General features: G+C 38.3%; 1 protein-coding gene and 2 pseudogenes across 1 annotated transcript; 1 reads left to right on the forward strand and 2 right to left on the reverse strand.

Moving 5' to 3' along the window:
• The first annotated feature begins 7,318 nt into the window (after positions 1-7,318).
• On the forward strand, positions 7,319-9,288 carry LOC143579602 (polyphenol oxidase I, chloroplastic pseudogene; annotated as a pseudogene).
• Positions 9,289-10,618: 1,330 nt separating this feature from the next.
• LOC143579599 (polyphenol oxidase I, chloroplastic pseudogene) lies at positions 10,619-12,442 on the reverse strand (annotated as a pseudogene).
• A 3,396-nt stretch (positions 12,443-15,838) lies between these two features.
• Positions 15,839-17,732, reverse strand: LOC143579603 (polyphenol oxidase I, chloroplastic-like). Its single transcript, XM_077062857.1, has one exon. The coding sequence runs from the start codon at positions 17,682-17,684 to the stop codon at positions 15,867-15,869; it is 1,818 nt and encodes a 605-aa protein (XP_076918972.1). The 5' UTR covers positions 17,685-17,732; the 3' UTR covers positions 15,839-15,866.
• Between the last annotated feature and the right edge of the window lie 6,229 nt (positions 17,733-23,961).

Consider the following 23,961-nt stretch of genomic DNA (forward strand, 5'->3'; position numbering starts at 1 on the left):
GGAGGGTGCGGAGCACCCGACGAGCACGCGCACGGACTCGGGCGAGGACGAGGACGATGGCGACACCGACGACGACGGCGAAAGGCGCAATGTGGCGATTTGTTGGCGCACTTACCCATCGTGATACGCGATGGATTAGAAGAATAACCCATCGCAATACGTTATAGGTACATCACATTGCCCCAGGATGGGCGGTGTCGCGATATGCGATCACCTAACCTTTTGGGTCATCGCAATTCACGATGACCAGGCGAAGTAATCGTGGACACGTGTCCAACCACGTAACACCACGTGGCAGGCCTACTAGGTGACTAATCAGACCTAGTGGGCGGCCTCGCAATACGCGATGACCGAACCAAAGTTCCATCGCGATAAGCGATGGAATATAATATTCAGAGGCGGTTAAGAGATCCATCACGATACGCGATGGATCCCCTTTTAGCCCATCGAGTATCGCGATTGGTCACAATCTCAGCATTATAAATATGGGTGTCGGGTTCTACCTTATGCATCCCAAATCACACTTCACGTTCAATTGTCTCGAAATAAGTGTCTCGAGCCCGACGTTCCGACAATTCATTCTTGAAGTACGTGCATTGTATAGAAGTATTGTTAGTTCATTCCCTCGATATCGACGACAAGTAGGAGTGCTGCCCGAGTCAAGCTTAGGCATTTCTATAGAAGCCACACAAGGTAGGGATTTCGTCCGATTATTTTATTATATATGGCTTAAACCTTTGTCGAGGGTATAGTCTATACCTTGAACATATAATAAGTGAAATATAGTTTTCATAAGACGAGGGTAGAGATAAAATATTATAATTATAAAGATTTTATAATGTTTATTAAGAAATAAGAAACTTAGTATATATGTTTCTTCATGAAGAAGAAACGTAGTGTTTAAATGATTAAACCTCTTGGACTAAAGGTCTAAGTATTTTAAAAAAGATAAATGATTATCAAGATAATGATTATGCAAATAGACAACGGTGACAACGCCAGTTACTCAAACCGCTTTCACGAGCTCAACTTGTTGGTTCCGTATATTGTTACTCCTCTCGAGAGAGCTATTGATAAGTATATCTCGGATCTGCCCATGCAAATCAAAGTATATGTGCTCATTAGAAACCCTCCTACCCTTTCCGAAGCCATTAATCTTTCTGCCACATTATCTGAAAATCGCGTAAAGGCCAGGACCTTGACGCGGAAGGATGCTACGAAAACCATGAAAAAGGCTAAGACCGAACCCATCGAGGAGGTCAAATCAGAATCCCCAACAAACCTCAGCTACCGATCTAACAAAAGCTTCAACAACCACGCCATACCAAGAAGCGCAAAAACTAGGCCCTAACCAACTCGATCCCACACAAGCACATGACTCTCAAACCCAAACCGACAAAAATCCATACACGTGGCTTCACCCATTGTGTTATACATGCAAGTTTCACCATCCAACTACCTTGTCATGCTGTCATTGCACCAACCGTAGACATTATGGTCATATCATCAATACATGTCGTGAATATTTACAAAGCCAGCACATTTCACCTACAGCTCAAACTGTTGCTCCACATTTTGCTCAACCTCATGTCGTGAATATTTACAAAGCCAGCACATTTCACCTACAGCTCAAACTGTTGCTCCACATTTTGCTCAACCTCATGTCATGCCACATATTCAACCCATTACTATATCGTTCCTGAAATATTGAGCTTGCAACAATTGTGGTGATGTAAGTCATCTTCTTAATGCATGCCCTAGACTTGTATATGCGAATCAAGCTCAAGTCTACCCAACTCAAGCCAACCTAGGCCAAGCCAATCAAACTTAAGTTCCTCAACCTCAAGTTCATCAAACAAGTTCAATCAAATTCCATTCATGTAGCCCATCCAAGCTCAACCCATACAAGCTATTCCAAGCCAACCAAACTCAACTACTCAAATCCATGAAGATCAAACCCTCCATAGTGTGCAAGGCCAGATGTTTCAAGTAAAACACAACTAAGGATTCAAGTTGTTCATGAAGACACTCATCGCGTGCAATATTTCTATTTTGTTTATTTCCTTTTTGGTTTAAGTATCGTAATAACTCTTTATTATTTATGGTATTGAAGTTCTTTACTCTAGTTATCTATCCTCATTATTATGTGTTTTTCCTCATCTATATTTCATTCACAATTTTGTTATATTACTCAATCTAACGGTCTATGATCGGTTATCTGTCAACGTAATCGTTAGTTGAAATCGGGATTGTGAACATGGCTATGGGCATAGTCTTCTAATAGATATCATATCCGTACCTTTGGTTGCCTATGACCGGTTATCACAAGCATTTGTTGCTTATTATAACCAGAGGTTATGAACATGTTTATAAGAGGTTATGAACATGTTTATAATCATAGCTATTTAATAGAATCCATATGTACAAATCTTTGTTGTGTTGTTACTTCTTAATTACCTCATCTACGCAAACTCAGTGCATGCTACCTATTCACATCCAAGGCAGGCCCGGCTCCGAGAATGGTTAAAAAATTTGGGCCGAAGGCGAAAAATTTTTTGGGCCTTAATAAAAAGGGTACCTTATTAGGTTTAAACAATTTTATTTTTTAATAAGCCTTAATTTTTTGGGTCTTATGATAAAATACTTGGTTAAAATATCTCAAGTGAGATTAGAACCCACAACCTTTTGGTTGAAAGCCACACCCCTTTACCGTCAAACCAAACTAGTGGTTGTGCAATTTGGTTTAAGCATTATTTATACATATTGTTTTCACAAAAAAAAATATATATATATATATATATATATATATAATTTTTATTTTTTTTTAAATCCGGACCTATCGTGGTGTCGGGCCGGGTTCCGTCAACCACCCGGCCCTCCCTTATAGCCGGCCCTGATCCAAGGTACTAAAATTTTAATTCAATCATATTCGAATTTATATTCTTGACCCCAGTTATCCATCATCTAGATATTTACAATCTTTAAAGGTTTTCATGCTTATCATCATTTTATGATTTATTTGTTGATGTTTATAGCAAAGACTTTCATTATTTAACCAACGGTTGTTTATTAATAATGCATTCGTGCATTTATGACTATATGTTTAGTTCTATTATTATTTGGTAAGTTTACAAAAGTTAGTGGTTATTTTATATCACACAAAGAAATATTTTTAATAATTAATAACTTGTTTTTTTATAACCCATACAATGTGACAGATCATGTGGACCATGCGACAATAGAAATAATTATGGTTTGAAACGTAATTATCCAAGTCCTCGCATGAAAATAGTAATATGCACGGTTGTATGTCATAATTTAGAACCAATGATGGTTTTTGGGAAACAGTACAAATGGTGAGATGATAAGCGTACGGTGAAAACGTTCCTGGTACATCCTATATATAAGTGTCTTTGCCATATTTTAGTTTGTAGTGTTTCTCGGGCCACTTGAAGGTCTATGTTATGTTAAAAATTTTAAAATGTTTTATTTGAAAATTTTCATAAATTTTTTATATATTTAACGACTCATGTCATAGTATTTCCTTAAATTTGGAACGAATTTCCCAAAAGTAGGGAATACTGTGACATTTGTTAATTTCTGAATTCGAAAACCTAACCCGTTTGATTTTTTGGATAATTTTCCCTGCTTATTTATGCTAATTATATCAAGATAAATTTGTTTATGTTGGAATATTTCAGACTCAATCGCTAACACAATTTCAAGCATTTTATGCATTATTGTATATAATCAAAGTCCAGGGGTCAAAAGTGTCAAAATACAATTTTTGTTGATGGTTGTCTCGACGCACTATGTGACGGATGAATCTAACCTCGTCGCGCATCGCCATGAGTGATGATTGTCTGAGGGTTTTGGCGTGACGTCGCGCTACGTGACAACCAAGGTGTTCTGCCGTCGCTATGCGCGACGGGCATAGATGGAAGCTTCAAACTTTCTTAAAATCGGGATCTCTATAAATCTAATCCCAAATCTGTTTTTGACTCGATTAACCGACTTAGAATGTTTCTGTAACCTTTCTTTTGCAAAACCCCTCAACTTTATCTCCAAGATTTGCTAAGCCTAGCCCTCACTATATAAACATCCCTAGCCTATGTTCATTTGTTGTTACTCCTTTATTCCACTTGCAATCGTGATTTGGTGCCCTACTTCTCAAGTTCCCGCCTCTTTGACTTTCAAAGTTCAAGTTCTTTATCTTCTCGAATTCTTCAACAAATCCTGTGTAGGTTTGTACATCAAAGTTGTTTTAAATCATCCTTGGATCCAAAGCCCTCGTTCAATTTGGATGAATTGAGGGATTTTGTATATAATTTCCTTCATTTTCTTCCTCCATCCATTCTTCCATTGATAAACCTTCATCTTCATCGATTTTAAATGAGGGTGCAAAGCTGGTCACTGAAAATATTAATTTGAGGCACCTCTAGCAATTAAGCAGTTGAAAAAATCAATGGAACAATGGTCGAAGGTGAAGGTTTATTAATGGATGAAGGAGGAAGAATACGAAGGAAATTATATACAAACAAGAAAAATAATGAAAATTATATTCAATGGACGAACATGTCGGGGTGGGCAGAATTAACTTAAATATTGTTGGTGTGGACGGATTAAAAATTAATCTTGTCTGTGTGGACGAGATTTCAACTTATAAGAACAAAACCAAAATACTGTCTCCTTGGTACAAATTCATCTCAAATGCGTCTTGGAAGACGGAATTTAAAGACACAATTTCCATGTTTTTAGAATTTTTAGGGATCAGGTAGGAAACATTAAAAACCGTCTAGCAAGACTGCTTTTGAGGAGAAGATTTAGTGAGAAATATGGACGGATCTCTCAATATTTTCAAAAATTTGGTCGGATTTTCCGAAATCTTTACACGTGTCAAAATACTATTAGTTTAGAAATATGGTCGGATATTTTCTTAATGTGTCGTCTCAGTCCAAATTTTATGGGCTATTTTAGAAATATTAGATGATTTAGAGCTAAAACACATTTTTTTCTCTCTTAAAAAAGACTCTTTAGGGAATTTTCCTAGTAGATTGATTGGCTAGCTCATTCAACAAAGTACGAAATTATATTTTAGTATTGAAACATTAAGAGATCTGACTCATTGATTAAGAGGTAACCTCTGAATTAATGGTTCAATATGTTTTTGAAACATACATATTAAGAGGCTAACACCCTTAGGCCACTCTCTATTAAAATGGATATGAACCTTGTGGGAGACTTGTAGGTGGACAAAAATGGGCTTATGGGAACCTAATGGTTAGCCTCACCATGGTGGTCGGTGGCCGACGATGCTGGCAACGCAACACATGGGTAATTACCACCATGAAGAAAGACATTGTTAGCATCCACCTCGCATATAGCCCGTTCCCAAGAGAAAGCAATATACATAATTGTACGAATGGTTGTAGATTTAATCACATGGCTAAACGTCACGGTATAATCAATCCTTTGTGTTAGATGACAACACTTTGGCAGCATGCATGCCAGGAGGAGGAGGAAGAAGAAGAAGAAGAAGAAGAAGAAGAAGAAGAAGAAGAAGAAGAAGAAGGTATGTCTCCTCACCAAAGTTGTCTTCTAACACTAAGTTTAGGGGATGGCCTTGATTAGTATTAAACTTAACGTGTTATATTATTTAATTATGTCACTAACAATATGTTATTCGTATAAAGGTAGTTAATAACCGTTAAGATAGATACAATTGGTTAGTGTTAGTTGATAGCTAGAAAATTATAAAATTAAGAACAAAAATGTATGTTAACAAAGAATATTCGTTCAATATAAATTAAACATAAGATATTGAAACACACTTGTCCGCTAAAACTAAAAATCAAATTACTTAAATTAATTTATTACAATATTAATTAAAAGAAACCTAGTCAGTGTTGCAAAGATCTCAATTAGTCATCGATTAATCCTCGATTAATCGCTAGTCTTCACTTAGTCGGCCAATTAATCGGTCAATGGTCAAATCCCAACAAAATCGGCGGTTTCGGTCAAATCCGGCCAAAATCGGCGGTTTCGGTCAAATCTGGCCAAAATCGTCGGTTTCCGGCAAGATTCCGTCCAAAATCAGTGATCTCCAGCGAGATTCAACCAAAATTAGTGGTTCCGTGCGAGATTCCATCAAAAACCAGCGATTTCAAGCGAGATTCCAGCCAAAATATGTTTGTGTATGTATAAAACTGAAAATTAAGTATAAAAATGTGTGTGTATTAAATATTATACATTAAAATCCAATCTAATTAATCCTATCACTAGTTCTCACCCCAACGCCCGACTAGCGACTAGCGATTTTTACAACAATTAATTGCTTAGTACTATTCTTTTTTCTTCCTCCTAACTCTTTACAAACTTTCTTGATCTATAGAAATCTTTTCCTCCAGCCTTCATCAGTTCATCTTATTCATTCATGCTCCAGTGATACTTTTAATTTTTATTAAAAAAAAAAATAAATGAAGCAGTTGGAGGAGGGAGTAGCCTAGCATTGGATGTCTGGATGGTGTATGCTTCCGCAGACTTACCCAGCGGACTTCAGCCCAAATCAAGCATCGTCTGAAACTGCCTTTCCTCCTTGATCCACGTCCAGGGGCAGTGCAAACGTTTTTTTTCTAGAGCACAAAAATTTTTAAAAGTTCTGAACACTTACAAGCCCACTAGTGTAATAAACTCATTCTAAGACCATTATTTTGCTAATTATTATGTTTATTATACATATATTTTTAGAATATCCGAACACTTATAAGGTCACTAGTGTAATAAACTCATTCTAAGACCATTATTTTGCTAATTGTTATGTTTATTATTATAACTTTAATTATCGTTTTAAAAAACAGTTTCATTATTTAGTTTATTAAGGCCCAATGAAAATATTTTTTCTGGCTCGACTGGGAAACGTGCATTCTCAGAGCAGCCAATGTTCACGTCATCCGGACGAGTGGAAAAGAGAGCCCATGTTGGTGCTCTAAGTGCATTTAGCATGTCGCACCAGTAACGGCGGTAGCGGTTTTACCTAGCAAGAGATATTAGAGATGTATTAGTTACCGAACCCTATTATATATACCAAGATACTATGTTACTTTTTAAGAAGTTTTTTAATCCATTTTTATAAACGTGTTCTCTAAAAACATCATTATAAAGTTATAAAGGAGTTTACATATTAAGAATTTTGATCGGCTCTAACTATAAACATTTTGGACACTATTACAATTTACAACGTTTGCAAAATGAATAGTTATATTAAAAAGTTATTCAAATGCACGTTTCTATACCATTATAAAAAGATATCAAAGTCTAGGTTTCAAACCACCCTTCTTCTATTCTAAGCTGATTATGTCTTCTTCACTTCTTCCGGTTGCCTCCACACTCACTGTCTTTCCTTCCACTAACACCCAACGAGCCTTCAAGACTCGAACCAATCAAACCCAAGGGTTCAGAATCTCATGCAACAATGCACAAGATAATAATAATAACAACAATGACAAGAAACTTGTACTCCCAAAAGCCCAAAAGCTTGTGTTGCCCAATGTTGACCGAAGGAACCTCCTCGTGGGGCTTGGTGGCCTGTACACGACCGCCAACCTCCCGGCCCATAACATCCCCTGACATCACGTCAATATGCAAGGATGCGAATTCTGGCATTGGGGATGTTACAAACGCGGTAAGGACACAAAAATGTTGCCCTCCTAGCGTTGGGAAGACGATTAAAGATTTCACGTTTCCGACTGAAACCACGGTGAGAAATAGATGGCCGGCACATAACGGGACCAAAGAGCAGGTAAATAAATATCGAAAAGCCATTGAAGCCATGAGAGCGCTTCCAGATGATCACCCGCACAGCTTTGCCAACCAAGCTAAAATCCATTGTGCTTATTGCAACGGAGGTTACACACAAGTCGATAGCGGTTTCCCTGATACCGATATTCAGATTCACAACTCATGGCTCTTCTTTCCCTTCCATCGCTGGTACCTTTATTTCTACGAAAGAATACTCGGAAAGCTGATTAACGATCCCACTTTCGCCTTACCTTTCTGGAAATGGGACGAGCCCACGGGTATGCCATTTCCAGAAATCTTTGGAAACAAAGATATTGATGGCAAGCCAAACTCGGTGTATGACGTTTACCGCGATGCTCGTCATTTGCCTGGCACATTACTCGAATTTGGACTACGACGGATCCGAAAAGGGGGTTCCTGATCAGACACAAATAGCATGCAATCTTAGTACAGTGTACCGAGATTTGGTTAGAAACGGAGCGGATACACTAAGCTTCTTTGGGGGAGAATACGCTGCCGGAGATCAACCTGTTGCTAATGGTGCAAAGTCAGTCGGGTCCGTGGAAGCTGGTAGTCACACGGCAGTGCATAGATGGGTAGGCGACTTGACCCAACCTAATAACGAGGACATGGGTAACTTCTCCTCCGCGGGATATGACCCTATCTTATACGTCCACCCCGCAAATGTAGACCGAATGTGGAAGCTATGGAAGGAATTAGCCCTTCCAGGACACGTTGAACCGACGGATCCAGACTGGTTAAACGCGTCATATGTGTTCTATGACGAGAATCAGGACCTTGTACGTGTTTATAACAAAGACTCGGTTAACTTAGACAAGCTCAAGTACAATTACATCGAAAACTCCAAGGAAGTGTTCCCATGGCGCAAGAGTCGACCCGCTAAACGTGACCCAAGTACCCAAATTGCATCCACGGGTGAGGTACAAACGGTGGACCAATTGAAGTTCCCAGTGAGTCTAGACAATATCTTGAAGTTTCGTGTGAAGAGGCCGGCTGTGAACAGGACTGAGGCCGAAAAGGCGAAAGCCAACGAGATTCTGTTGATTAATGGAATTAAGTTTAACGCTGATAAGTTTGTGAAGTTCGACGTGTTTGTTAATGACAAGCTTAAGGACGGTGTGGTTACGACACCTTGTGATCCTGAATACGCGGGTGGTTTTGCACAAATTCCACATAATGATACAATGAAAATGAACATGTCTAGTGCAGCCAGGTTTGGGCTAACAGAGTTGTTGGAGGACACAAATACTGAAGGCGAAGAATATGCGACGGTGACATTGGTGCCAAGGGTTGGGACCGACGATCTCACCATTGGTGAAATCGCAATCAAGTTGATTCCTCTAAGTTAGCCTAAACCTAATGTACAATAACTGTTATGTATCCTAGAATGTACTTTGAGTTGCATGGTTTCCTATATATTAAGCCTATTATGTTATCAATAAAACAGGCCTGCTAAGCCAATTAAGTGTACGACGTATATATGAAGCACAATACATTGCAGAACCGTTGGCTTACCCACATAGAATAAAGTAAAAAGTTAACAATTGCGAGTTAAGTATTTAGATTAAGTTCAATAAGATTTATGTAAAAGTGTTATTATTCAATTGATAAAATAGATAAATGTTTTAATCTCTAAGATTTTTTTTAACAATTCTAATCATAAAAAATGTTTTTGTCAAGCGTATAACAAGTTTATGAAAAGTTAAGAGGAGACAGCATCAATACTTGATTGTTTTTATTTACGAATGATATGCTTTTCAGGTTCTATATTCATTTTCATGGTCATATATTTGGGGCCATCAAAGGATTTTAACTTTCTTTTTAAACAAAAAGGAACCAAAAATAGCTACAAACTCTTAGAAATAGTTTGATCTACCGGATATACTTGCAGCATTTTCATTAAATCGTTTATTATACATTTCAAGAAATTTAGGTTCTAAAATTATCTCCATGACTCCATAGTCATCAATTTGGTGCTTAGGAGGATTATAACTTTATTATGTTAAAAAAGTAACCAGATAAACAACCCCTTGGTTATATTCATAATACACTTAGAAGATGTCTATACATGATAGGAGAATGACACAACAAGATATACTAAGCAGAGAGCCAGAGATCAGAAGCTCAGAAAAGGGGAAGTGTCAAGCACAAGAGAAGAAACTGAGGAAAAGCTTACTGGCCAGGATATGAGAAACTTCTTTATAAGGCTATGTGTAGTGGAGGGGCTACAATATGGGTCGTTTTGCGCCGTGTGGCGCCCAGTCAGCAAGGTTAGGTTTTTGTTTTTGGGGTGTAATGGTGTTGTAGATCTATATATATATATACATATATATATATATATCCCTCTCTCTCAATCACAATATAATAACATTAATAACTAAACAACATAAGCTGGCGACAAAAGCTTGGACCCCCCCCCCCCCCCAATTCGCCCAGGGGCGGTGTTGTAGCCCCTTTTCGCCCAAACTTCACGCTCACCACGCATAGCCGAATTGTTCTTAGCTTTTTGTTAAATTAATTAATTAAAATAATGCATCCCTTATGTATAAATAACAAACCCAGAAAATTATCCCGAAAGTGTGTTGTTTACGTGCTTGATCTATTCAATAGAAATCAGTTGTACTCAAAGGTTGTTGCTATATTATTCGGTAACATAAAACTGAGATTACAAGATATAGCGTAATAGTAAAAAGGAATAGAGAAATAACCAACAGACTCAACATAAGAACTTGATCGACGATTGACACTGATTAGGAGCTTGACTCAACAGCCTTTGAGACTTTATCACAAACCCATGAGGCTAACCTTTAGGAATAGGAACCAACTCGATCTTGATCTCGCCAACGGTGAGATCATCAGTCCCTGTCCTTGGCACCAATGTCACAGTTGCATACTCTTCGCCTTCTGTATTTGTGTCATCCAGTAACTCATTTAGCCCAAACCTTGCAGAACCGGTCATGATCATGTTTTTTGAATCATTGTGTGGAATCTGTGTAAACCCACCCGCATACTCAGGATCGCATTCCGTCGTGATTTCACCTTCTTTAAGTTTGTCACTCACAAACACATCAAACTTGACAAAGTTTCCGCCATTGTATTTAATATCCTTTATAAGCAACACCTCGTTCGCATTCTTCTTGTCTTCTTTAGTCCTATTGATCGTGGGTCGCTTCACGCGAATCTTCTGGATCTCCTTTAGACTCACCGGGAATTTGGTCTGATCCACGGTTTTAACATCTGCGTTCGATGCAACTTGCAAGCTCTTTTCACGTTGGGGAGGTCGACTATTGCGCCATGGGAAAACTTCGGTTGAGTTTTCGATGAAATTGTATTTGAGCTTGTTTATGTCGATGCAGTCTTTGTTATAAACACGCACAAGATCCTCATTCTCGTCATAGAACACATATGATGCGTTTAACCAGTCTGGGTGGGTTGGGTCCACGTGTCCGGGAAGGGCCAGATCCTTCCATAGCTTCCACATACGGTCGACATTTGAATGGTGGATGTAGAACACTGGGTCATACCCCGCGGAGTAGAAGTTACCCATGTCCTCGTTGTTTATCTGCCACGGATCACCAACCCATTTATGTACAGCAGTGTGAGATCCAGCTTCCACGGATCCAATTGACGGAGCACCATTACGAACTGGGGAATCACCAGCTCGGTATTCACCGCCAAAGAAGCTTAATGTATCACCTCCATTCCTGACCAAGTCTCGGTACACTGTACTAAGATTGCAAGCTATTTGTTGCTGCTCTGGAATGGCCTTATTCTTGCTATTGTAGTCCAGATCCACTAATTTGGTTTTCATATGATCGGCGTCCCTGAAAATCTCATACAGGGAGTTATAATCGCTCGGGTTGCTCATTGTATCCGGCAAAAATATTTCTGGAATCGGCATGCCTGCTGGTTCGTCCCATTTCCAGAAAGGTAAAGCGAAAGTTGGATCGTTGATCAACTTTCCAAGTATTCTTTCGTAGAAATAAAGGTACCAACGATGGAAAGGAAAGAAGAGCCATGAGTTGTGAATCTGAAGGTTAATATCAGGGAAACCGCTATCGACTTGAGTGTGCCCTCCATTGCAATAAGCACAATGGATTTTAGCTTGGCTGACAAAGCTATGCGGGTGATCTATAGGGAGGTCTCTCATGGCTTGGATGGCTCTTCTATATTTATCCACTTGCTCTTTTGTTCCATTATGTGCTGGCCATCTCATTCGCACCGTGTTTTCGGTTGGAAACTTGAAATCTTTAATCGTTTTCCCAAGGCTAGGAGGGCAGCATTTTTATGTCCTTGTAGGGGCATCAGGCTTAATGCCATCGCTCGCGTCCTTGCATATCGAAGTGATATCAGGAGTTTTTATTGGAGCAGCCATTGCTCCTGGCAAGGACGCGAGGTTGGCGGCCGTGCAGAGGCCGCCAAGCCCCACGAGGAGGTTCCTCCGGTCTACATTGGGCACTACAAGCTTTTGTGCTTCGGGTAGCACAAGTTTCTTGTCATTGTTGTTATTATTATCTTGTGCATTGTTGCATGAGACTCTGAACCCTTGGGTTTGGTTGGTTCGAGTCTTGAAAGCTCGTTGGTTGTTGGTGGATGTGAGTGGAAGCAGTGATGTAGACATGATTAAAAGAATGATGGGTGCTTCTAAATGCAAACTTTGGCTCATATTTATCTTAGATTTAGATGTTAAAATTCGATTAAAAAATTATGAGAGGAAAACAAGTAGCATGTGCCATATGTCCATTTAATATCTAATCCCGTATTTGCGCTTAAGCTATTATTTTTTTTTTATGTTTTCTAGTTCATTGTGATCCATGTGAGATATATTACCATAAATATTCTATACAATCTTTACGTAGCATACCTAACACCATAAATACTTTTAAATAAGAAAAAAAAATCGTTTTTCTATCATCTAGCAACTTTGAGTTGTGTGTTAATTAATACTTTTATCATCTAATCACGTGCTCTAACACAATAATTAATGGACCCTTTATTGTTGTATTAACTTCTATTATCAAATTTAAGTTAACTATCTTAATATATTCTATTTTGGAAGGAACTCACGAAAGTTGATGATTCAGTTTTGAAATAAACTGAAAGTTGAAGAGATTATATTCGAAAGAGTTTTAATATATTCTATTTCACTTTTGAATGTTTTGCAAGTTTATATAATTTGTTTGAATGTCTACAAGTTAGGAATTTGAGCATGCTTAATTAATTTATGTTTGTTTGAGTTAGATTAGTAATTTAATCAACGAAGGTTAGGGGTATCTAATTGGTGTGTCAAGAACTATAATAAACATAAAGAGTCTATCATCGTTGAGTTCAAATTTCTTGTTCTTATTCGACCTGATTTCCAGCAATTGGTATCAAAACTTTTAGGTTTTGAGAGTTGTTTTTTCGAGAAAGATCGATGAGCAACGCATTTAGGCTGCGAGCTGAAAAGGTAAGGCATCAGTTAAATAAAGTAAAGCATGGTGAAAAAGTAAACAAGAAAAAAAGGGTCAAGTAAGTAGCATGTCATACTTCAGCAAATAGCAAGATATTTTGATCAACAAGTAGGTCAATCAGAAAATCAAGTATATCAGTAGCAAGAAAATATTATCAGCAAGTAGGTTGTAGCAACAAAACTTGACTAGCTAGTAAGTCAAGAGCAAGAAAATCTAGTTAGCAAGCAGGCCAAAAATTAATTAGCAAGTTGGCTAAGAGCAAGTACGAAGTAAGTAATCAATTTGAAACTTTGATTAAAGCATGTGTAAAAAACCCATTATAGTTAGAACAAGGGTAAGAAACTCGATTTTGAGTTGGAGCATGAAGAAAGAAAGAACGAATGAAGAAAGAAAGAAAAAGAAAACAAAGAATAATAAAAGGTGGAAGAAGGCAGGAGCAAGTGAAAAAAAAATGTAGCAAGAACGAGCAATTAAAAAAGAAGTTGCAAGAACGAGCAAGAAAAAAGAACGATCATGAGTCATGACCTATTTGGTTCAATCGGGAAAAATAGCTAGATAACAAGTCCAACATTTAGGAGTGTAGGTCTTGGATAATTAGGTAATGGATCTAGCAATACCATTGGATCAATCCTCGGTGTAAAAACACATAATAGTAACACAACACTCGGATCTAGGGTCATAAAATCGACAGTGCAAATAAGAGTGAGAAAGAGTACACAAAAGAAATATTCTATATAATTAGGGGGTGAAAGGAGCCCCGATAATCTCTATTTAAGCCAGGTTAGTGGCGGGCACGGTTTTCTAACAAGGGGTGGTTAAACCCATTAAGTGGTAGCAGGGTTTAATAGTTTTCTTGCTTGCAGTTTATTGCGGCCCAAAAGAGGATTGCGACGCAAATATGGGTTGTGGTGCAGCTTGCTGCTAGCTTACTTGTCTCTCTATTCTAATTTGATCATTTGTTATATAGATCATTACAAAGTAGGGTGTGACATCCCACATCGGTTGGGGATGAGAACTAAACCTTCTTTATAATGAGGTGGATACATTCCTTATCATAACGCGTTTTGGGTGCTTAATGGTAGTGGATGAGAGAAGAACTCGACACTTATGGAAGTAGTATTAGGATGGGTGACCTCTTGGGAAGTCTTCACCTGAGCTACCAAAAGCAAATCCATGAGGCGATGGTGGTACCTCCGGCCAAATCAGACAATATTATGGTGCGGCGATAGCTTAGCTATTACAGAATGTATCAAAATCAGAGCCGAAACGGTGGTGCTATGTCCCGCGAGGACGCTGGACCTCTAAGGGGGTGAATTGTAAAATCCCACATCGGCTGGGAGGAGAACTAAGCCTTCTTTATAAGGAGGTGGATACCTTCACAATCATAACGCGTTTTGGGCGCCTAATGGTAGTGGATGAGAGAAGAACTCTACAATTAAGCATGCATAAGTGGAAGTAGTATCAGGATTGGTGACCTCCTGGGAAGTATTCACCTGGGCAACCAAAAGCAAATCCGTGAGACGATGATGGTATGTCCTGGCCAAAGCGGCCAATATTATGATGCGGCGCCAGCTAGGCTGTTACATAGGGTTTGATTAAAAGAGTTATTGTAAGTTGTTTTGAGTTAGTTTCTTAATTATAATAGGGCAAGTTATTGTACAATATTATCATGCATTACGTATGTGAATCACGCTCAAGGTTAAAAACCAATTACGCTCAAATCGAATTACAAAACCTAATTATGTTCAAGGTGTATATGAAACACACTCATGGTTAAAATCAATTGCGCTCAATGCAAAATTAGATCGATTGATAATTAGGATATAGATCGATGATTTTGAAATCTTGATATTTAGTTTCACTAATCAATTTCAAGGTTTAATTTATCAATTGACCGGCTTTATTTTCCAGTTAAATTCTGTTGATTGAGGCACGAATCAAAATAGCGGCGCTTGGTAAACCTTAATTGTTTGAAGCCCTTCAATAAAGCCACCACAGATACAGAAATTGATATAGAAACATGTCAATTACCTAGTGGATTAGTTCAAGGCTTGAAAGACGATGATGAATTTTAACTATGTGAGGAGAAAACGACACAGGTTGCGTATTTGTGATTTCAAGGCTCGCACATTTTTAGAAATCATTGGTGTTAGTACTCTCGTACGTAAGGTATGATAAGCAATTACTGCAATGGATATTTTATCTCATTATAGTACAAATGAGTTTTTTCTAAATATTGTGTGTTTGTTTATTTGTTATGTGGTGGTGGTGATACTGATTCAATTCTTGAAGGCATGAACGGTCACCTCCTTGTTGTAACCAGTTCATCTTATACTTCAGATTGCCTTAAACTGATCAAAACCTGGAAGTGTTGATTCCACAATGCTGGATAAAAATTTGGTGCAAACATATAAATAATTGTAGATTCGACGGACGTTTATTCAACACATAAAAGTCGGCAACATAACGTTACAAGATCAAACAGAAACAAACTCAAACAGATCAGAACTCTCCTTATTCAAACAGAAACAAACGGAAACCTTTAATAAAGCCTTCTAGACTCCGACCCGACCAGACGATCATGAGCATCTAGGCTTAAGAGATTGGAACCAACTCGATCTTGATTTTGCCGACAGTGAGATCATCAGTCCCGGTCCTTGGCACCAATGTCACGGTTGCATACTCTTCGCCTTCGGTATGTGTGTCGTCCAACAACTCATTTAGCCCAAACCTTGCAGCACTATTCATTAACATGTTCTTCATACCACTGTGTGGAATCTGTGCAAACCCACCCGCGTACTCAGGATCACATGGCGTCGTGATTTCACCTTCTTTGAGTTTGTCATTCACAAACACATCGAACTTGACATACTTCCTACCGTCGTACTTGATGCCATCGATCACCAACACCTCATTGGATTTCGCCTTATCCTCTTTAGTCCTATTCACAGCCGGCCGCTTCACACGAACCTTAAAGATCTGGTTCAGACGCACCGGGAACTTGGTTTGTTCCACCGTCTTCACATCTCCAGTCGTCGCAACCTGGGCACTCTTTCTACGTTGCGGTGGGCGACTGTTGCGCCATGGGAACACTTCCTTAGAGTTCTCAATGTATCTATACTTGAGCTTGTCTATGTTGACACAGTCTTTGTTATACACACGCACAAGATTCTGATTCTCATCATAGAACACATAAGACGCGTTTAACCAGTCTGGATCGGTTATGTCAACGTGTCCAGGAAGGCGTAAATCCTTCCATAGCTTCCACATACGGTCGACATTAGCATGGTGGACATAAAAGATAGGATCATAACCCGCGGAGTAGAAGTTAGCCATGTCCTCACCATTAGGCTGGCTTGGATCACCAACCCATCTATGAACAGCAGTGTGAGAACCGGCTTCCACGGATCCAACTGATGGAGCACCATTAGCAACAGGCGAATCGCCAGCAACATATTTGCCCCCAAAGAAACTGAGTTGATCGCCTCCATTCCTAACCAAGTCTCGGTACACTGTACTCAAATTGCAATATATTTGTTGCTGATCTGGGATCTCCTTATCCGTGCCACTGTAATCCAGATCCAATAGTCGGTCTTCGATGTGATTTGGGTCTCTGTATTGATCAAACAAGGGGTTTGGTTCCCCTGGCAAAAAGATGCTTGGAATCGGCATTCCAGCTGGTTCGTCCCATTTCCAGAAAGGTAAGGCGAACTCGGGCTCATCAATCAAGCTTCCGAGTATTCTTTCGTAGAAATAGAGGTACCATCGATGGAACGGAAAGAAGAGCCATGAGTTGTGAATCTGGATGTTGATATTAGGGAAACCAGTACCGCTATCGGCTTGAGTGTACCCTCCATTGCAATAAGCACAATGGATTTTAGCTTGGTTAACGAAGCTACGTGGATCATCATCTGGGAGAGCTCGCATGGCTGCGATGGCTCTGATGTAATCATTCACTTGCTTTGGTGTCCCTGCGTGTGCCGGCCATCTCTTCCTCACCGTCCTTTCGGTAGGAAACTTGAAGTCTTGAATCTGCTTCCCAAGGCTAGGAGGACAACATTTTACTGTCCGTTTGGCGTTTTCTTTGTCCCTAATCCCATCACTCGCGTCCTTGCAAATGGACGTGATATCAGGAGTTGTGATGGGAGCAGCCATTGCCCCAGGCATGGACGCGAGGTTGGCGGCCGTGCAAATGCCGCCAAGACCCACGAGCAAGTTCCTTCGATCCACATTCGGCAACACAAGCTTTTGTGCTTCGGGTATTACAAGTTTCGTGTCATTGTTGTTAATATTATCAGGTGCATTGTTGCATGAGACTCTGAACCCTTGGGTTTGTTTGGTTCGAGTCTTGAAGGCTCGTTGGGTGTTAGTGGAAGTGAATGAGGAGCTAAGTGGAAGTAGTGAAGAAGACATGATTAAGAAAGATGTGTGATTCTAAAAGCAAGATTTGGGCGACTATTTATTAGTGAAAAATGGCTTAATATATTTAAGGAAGACAAGTAGCATATGCCACTTGTCTATTTCTTTAGTTTATCCCGTAACTTATGTTTATGTTATCAATAATTTATATTATTAGCTGGTAAATCAAAATGGTACCTACCACCCCACGTTTTCAATTAAGATAGTAGTAATAATTTATTCTTATAAACAATTCATACAATCTTTAAGTACATAGGAAAGTTAGCAATCCAATGGTAAGAGCATTGTTTAATAGCAACTCGTCAAATTTTAGCAGGAAACAAACACTAAAATATACTTTTAAAGTCGAAAATATGATTTTTCTATCTATAGTAACTTTGAGTTGTGAGTTGTGTGTTCTTTAGCATCCAATCACATGCTAAACACAATAATTAATAGACCTCTAATCCTCTATTATATAATATAAAACAGTAATTAAGTTTAGATTATTCTATTTTGCAAGTAACATTTTAGTTCAGATTATTCTATTTTACAAGTAGCATTTTACTTCTTTAACTTAGTTCAAGAAATCATATTTATTTGTTAGAAATTGAACACATACTAGACGAGCCAATTTCGAGTCAGTTGAAGAAATTCTTCCATAGCCAAGTAGGAATATTGTATAAAGACACGTGTCAGGCTGTTCAATCAGTATATACAATAACATGTCGACTACTTGCGTACTCTTTTGGTTTTATTAATATTGGCTTTAAAAAAAACTTGTGGAATCATCACGTCATGGGGGTTGAATAAGTGGATGATCTTTTAGAACGTTCCATGTTGCCAAGTGTTTAATGCATTTATATCATTGTGTATTTACTCACGAAGGGCATCAACAAGTGCTTAATCCTCCATTCATCCATCAAGTGCGCGATTGTAGAGTTCATTGAACACGTTAATCTTGCATTTCAAATCCCTCAGCTAAACTTGTCGTCCAAAATTCGGCTCCTAAGTTTGGTTATCCAAGGCATTCATCACAGTCGCTGCCAATGAGGTTTCTTTGTCGTAGGTCCAAACTCTTAATGGTATTCTATCCATAGTGTGTGATTGTGAGTTTGAGTTTAGAAATATTGTAAATAAGTTGTGAGATAGGTATTTATAGACGTAAAAGTATGATTACTTTTAAACGGCTTTACTTTATAGTCGTAATGCTTAGAACATAAATTTCCTCACATACTAATCCGGCCCCCTACCCGAATTACCAGTAATTGTGTTACGACAAGGAAAAGGATTCAAGCTCACAAGAATTTTTACAGTTTGATCCCGTCTAAAAACGATTAAGCCAAATGTTTGCAACTCAACTTCAATATCAAACCCGAAAACAAATAGCCATTTCCGACTATCATGTTCGCAAATTTTATTTTATTTTTCAGAAACACAAAACAGAAAATTTGTGATCCGTCGAGTTAACTTTCATTCGCGACTATGGGTTGGGAATATATTGCAATACAACTTATTGTAATCATATTATTGAATTAATAAAAGTAAATTATCTTTATGTAATTATTTATCAAAAAAATATAGTTTTTTATGATTTATGAAATCTTTTAGTGTCGTAATCTTATCATAGAGATTGAGATCCAATTCAATAGGGATTCATGCCGAGGACGGCAACTTAGCAAATACCACTTGTCCATTTTCATATTTGTATTTATCCCACTTGTATTATTAGTTTTTTAGTTGGCTCAACAAAATGCAACCCAAAAGTATTACTAGACATTAGTAATGAATTAATTTGAGTAAAGTATAAATATCATTTATGAGGTTTTGTTAATTATCTGATTTTGTTTAAAAGGTTTTGTTTGTGTAACTGGGTCATTAAGGTTTCTCAGATTTTGTTAATTACGTTCAAATTATTAACTTTTTTAATTTTCATCGTTAATTCAAGGGTAAAACCGACTTTTGATAAGGCTCTATTGGTTTCTTCTTGACTTGAACTCATCAGGTGAGCGGCAACAGTTCACGGCCATTTATGTGTCCATTCTGCAAACAGAACTAGGCAAGTACACATCCATTATCTCGCTGAGGATGCGTCCGATGAAGCCTTAGACTAGCAAGCAAACCCAAGCGTTCAGCACAAACAAGCAATATGATATTTGAATATTTGGTCTGTGACACTCACGCCAACATGACTTTCGCACGTCCTCATGAAAGCGTTCGCATTCCTATGCCTGCTCGTGAGACTTATACAATGTATCTTTCGCTACACTGTGCACCTCCTCAGTTGCTTGCAATCTCATACTTACTCACAAAAGATGTGTGGCTGAAATGATGTACTTTTAAGTGTCTAATGCATGGTGTTTTACTTGTTTGTATATATCGAACATGAGAAATTTGATTGGTTTTATGATTGCAGGTGCTCGGAGGTTAAAGGAACTAATTTGAAGCAATTAAGACGGTGATGAATCAAGTTACGCATAAAAGGAAGCAACTGGTGGTTCGAAACAGCGATAAAACATCAAGAATATAGAAAAAGAGAAAGTTGGTGTTGAGTCCACCGTAAGCTACAATGGCTCCACTGTAGCTTATGGTGGATACTAAGGAAAAACCGCAGTAAGGCAGAAACAAGACGCCGTAAAGGCAGGGTCCACCGTAAGCACTGAAGCTTACGGCGGGGGTCGACGTACAAGTACCTTTTTTGGGTTTTTCTTCCATATTTAAGCCCGGTTTAACCCCTTAGTCGAGGGATGTTCATACGCTAGCCACCAAGGATACTTTTGGGGCTATTTTCATCATATTAGCACCTTCTAGACACCAAATCATCCATGAATTCATCCTTCAAACTAAGAATCAAGAGAACCAAGATGCAGAGGCAAGGCTAAGCCATTCTTGACCGCTCTAGGTGTAAGGTTTGTATGAACTAATCATTTTTGTGATTTCTATCTATGATTGGATTAATGTTTGATTAATCATTCGGTAAATCTAGCTTTACATTTATTTAAACTGATTAAACATTTCTTTTTCTGGGATTTATATTTCGTATCAATCAGTTGGTTTGTGTTGATCAACATTTATGATAAAGTTCTTTTCATCATTGAACCATTTACCTTTGATTATTAATCTATTTGGAGTCCTATACTAATAAACTGGTAATTAGGTAGACCACGTCTAGTTGTGTCAATTCGTTGGATTAAATCATGTGAATCATCATAACCAATCTACTGTGTCTAGTAATTATTTTTCAAAATTGGTTAACGAACCATGTCTATGTGGTTATCCATGACATACCATTGTACAATTCATTGCATTACTTGAACCTGATGTATAGTCACGCTTTTCTTGTATTGAATTTACAAATAATCGTGTTTTCATAACCAAATCTTTGAAACCACTTGACATCGTTTGTCCGATTTAAGATAATTAATTAGTAAACTATGACCGTCATTTGCACGTTCCATTGATTCCTTGTGGAGATGATCTTACTTACCCTTGCTAGTTTTAAGTATATAAGCTTAATAAATACTTGTTTTTTACTAGAGCACGACATCTACTTCAAAATGGCGTTGTTGCTGGGGAATCAATGCGCAAAGTGTTATTTTAGTTTAGTAGTTTGCTTTTGTTTTTATTTGTTTGATTTTACACGGGGTTTTTGTGTTTCATGTGTGCAAATAATCTTCTAGGTTTATACATACAAGGTATTCAAGAAGCAAGGGGCCGCTACAATTTGATCCAGAAATTGAGAAAACAACTAAGAGAAACCGAGAAACTCACAAAACAGGTTTAAATAGAAAGTTAGAAATGGAATCATCAAAACCCAAAATCAAAAACATGAGTCAACACGAAGATCAAGAACCACCCTTTAACCTCCTTGAAAACCAAGACCAACCCATCAATCAAGAATACCCAATCCCACTTAATGATCCATCATCGCCACCCGGTTAAAACCAAAACCGGAACAGAGCTAACCTACGTGGTGAACAGAATCATAGACAACCTGTTAACCTCAAAATTGATCATTTGGCCTACCCAAACATCGAGCCTCACAGTTACCAAGGCCAAATATTTCATCAATGGAAGAACAGAACAATCGGAGAGGTCACGGGGATGAAAACCGCTCAGTCGTATCAGCCCCACAGAACCGTTAAAGGCATTGAGTTCAAAGAAGATGGAAATTTGGGTAATCATAATGCAAGAGTTGAAGTCTGGAACGTCGGTAATGAATGGGTTGATTTTTATTTGGATGAAGGAGAAGAAGAGTATGAAGATGAAAAGGGAGATTATTACCCACAGAATCAGCATCATTCCAACTGTATAACCAAGCACCCAGCAAAATCAAAACCACCGGCATCAAAAAAACCATAACCAACACTAGTATCCGTATAACCAGCAGCAACAAGTACCAAACCACCATCAGCACAATATTATAATTATGATCACGGGGTTCCGTGAGCTTATTTTCCACCACCGGTCAGCGAGGTTCAAAGTCATTTCATTCCACAAGTGACAGCAAACTCCCTTCCGATCATTGTCCAGGTGAGGAAATGAAGAACCTTTTTAAGTGAGACAATCTAGTTTGATTGGGTTACCAATGTTTCATGGGAAAGCGAGTGAAGAACCATATATCCACTTGAGTGACTTCAACTCCATATGTGTCACTATTTCAAATCAGGGGTTCACAATTGTTGAGGTTAAACTAATGGTCTTTCGGTTTAGTTTAAAAAGATTCAGCCAATCAGTGGTTTTTGTCAATGCCATAAGCCAACATCTATACATGGTATGATCTGGAACAACAATTCTTAGATGAGTACTACGCGCCATAAAGAACATCTGAGGCAAGTAGTTCTATAAACAAAATTAATAGCATTCAGGTGAAACCTTTCGTGAAACATGTCAAAGGTTCAAGCTACCGTTGAGAACATGCCCACAACACGTGATCGCGCAGTGAGAATTGATAAAGGTGTTCCATAAAAGCTTGTCAAATGATGATATTCGGGAATCCAGACTACCACAAATGGTTTGTTTTTGACTAATGCTGAAAATGTTGACCGAGCTTTTGAAGAGACGCAATTAATTCAAAACACCAAACTCAGTCAAATAGGAAGGTGAAAAGGTCAACTTTAAAAGTTGTGGGGAGTGGTGTATCTGAAGATAGAATGACTCAAATGGAAAAGGCAATAGAGAAGTTGATGGCAACAGGCGAAACAAATGGGTGAAACATACCCGGTGTGTGAACAATATGGAGAATTGGAGCATGACATAACTACATGTGGGGCTCTCTATGATGAAAAGAATGAGGAAGAGGTAAATTATGTTCAAGAAAGAAAAGCGGTACAATAATGATAATATGAATTCAAAAACATGACATTCGAGCCTCAGAAATCATCCCAACTTTAGTTATGGGAATGCTAGTACCCAATCAAACCCGAATTTCAGGGTAGTTCGTAGAGGACGAGCTATAACTGAAATCAGATGTCGTATGGATATGATCAATAGAATTGGAATTCTGGGGGAAAGAAAGAAGAATCAATCAAAGATGTCATGGATATCCTAAAAAAATGAAGACAGATAATGAAGCTCAGAATAAAGTTGTTAATCAAATACTAGAGTCGCAGGAGAAAGCTAATGTTGCAAGGGATAAACAAGTGAGTAAGATAGTTGAAGATATAGCAAGTTTCAAAATAAATCCATCAAAGCTCATGAATGATACTTTGAAGAACCCGATTCATCAAAGCAACAATTCGTCAAACCCCATAAATGCACACATTAGTACCATCACCATTGAATATAATGTGGTGAATGTCATAGTTGAATAATTTGAAACGGGAGAACCACTCATTCCCATTCAAATGGGGGGAGGGGGGTTCAAAACTACAAAGGCACTTGTTGATTATGGTGTGAATGTGAGTGTTGTACCGGGAGTGTGTATGACCGGTGTGATTTTGGGCATTTACAAGAAGTTGACACCACCTTGGAAGGAATTTGGTTAGCGTTGTGGTAAAGTTTTGAGACTTCTATTATCTTGAAGACTTTCTTGTTCTTGATTATGAACCAGCTGAGAATGAAGAATAACCCGGGGTGATATTGGAGAGACCGTTTTTGGCAACATCAAATGCTCATATCAAATGCCGAGATGGAACAGTTTTCATGACCTTTGGTAACCGTAAGTTAATTGTAAATATCTTTTCAAATTCATATGATTATTCTTTTGAAAATAAATATTCTAGGTCATGTGCTACTATCATGCGTATTCCTCGCGTACACGAGGATGATATCGAATAGGAGTATTCTGTGT

This window comes from Bidens hawaiensis, unplaced genomic scaffold, assembly GCF_021521415.1.
Source record: "Bidens hawaiensis isolate Kalapana, Puna unplaced genomic scaffold, B.hawaiensis_p1.1 tig00029884_1, whole genome shotgun sequence".
Taxonomy (NCBI): Eukaryota; Viridiplantae; Streptophyta; class Magnoliopsida; order Asterales; family Asteraceae; genus Bidens; species Bidens hawaiensis.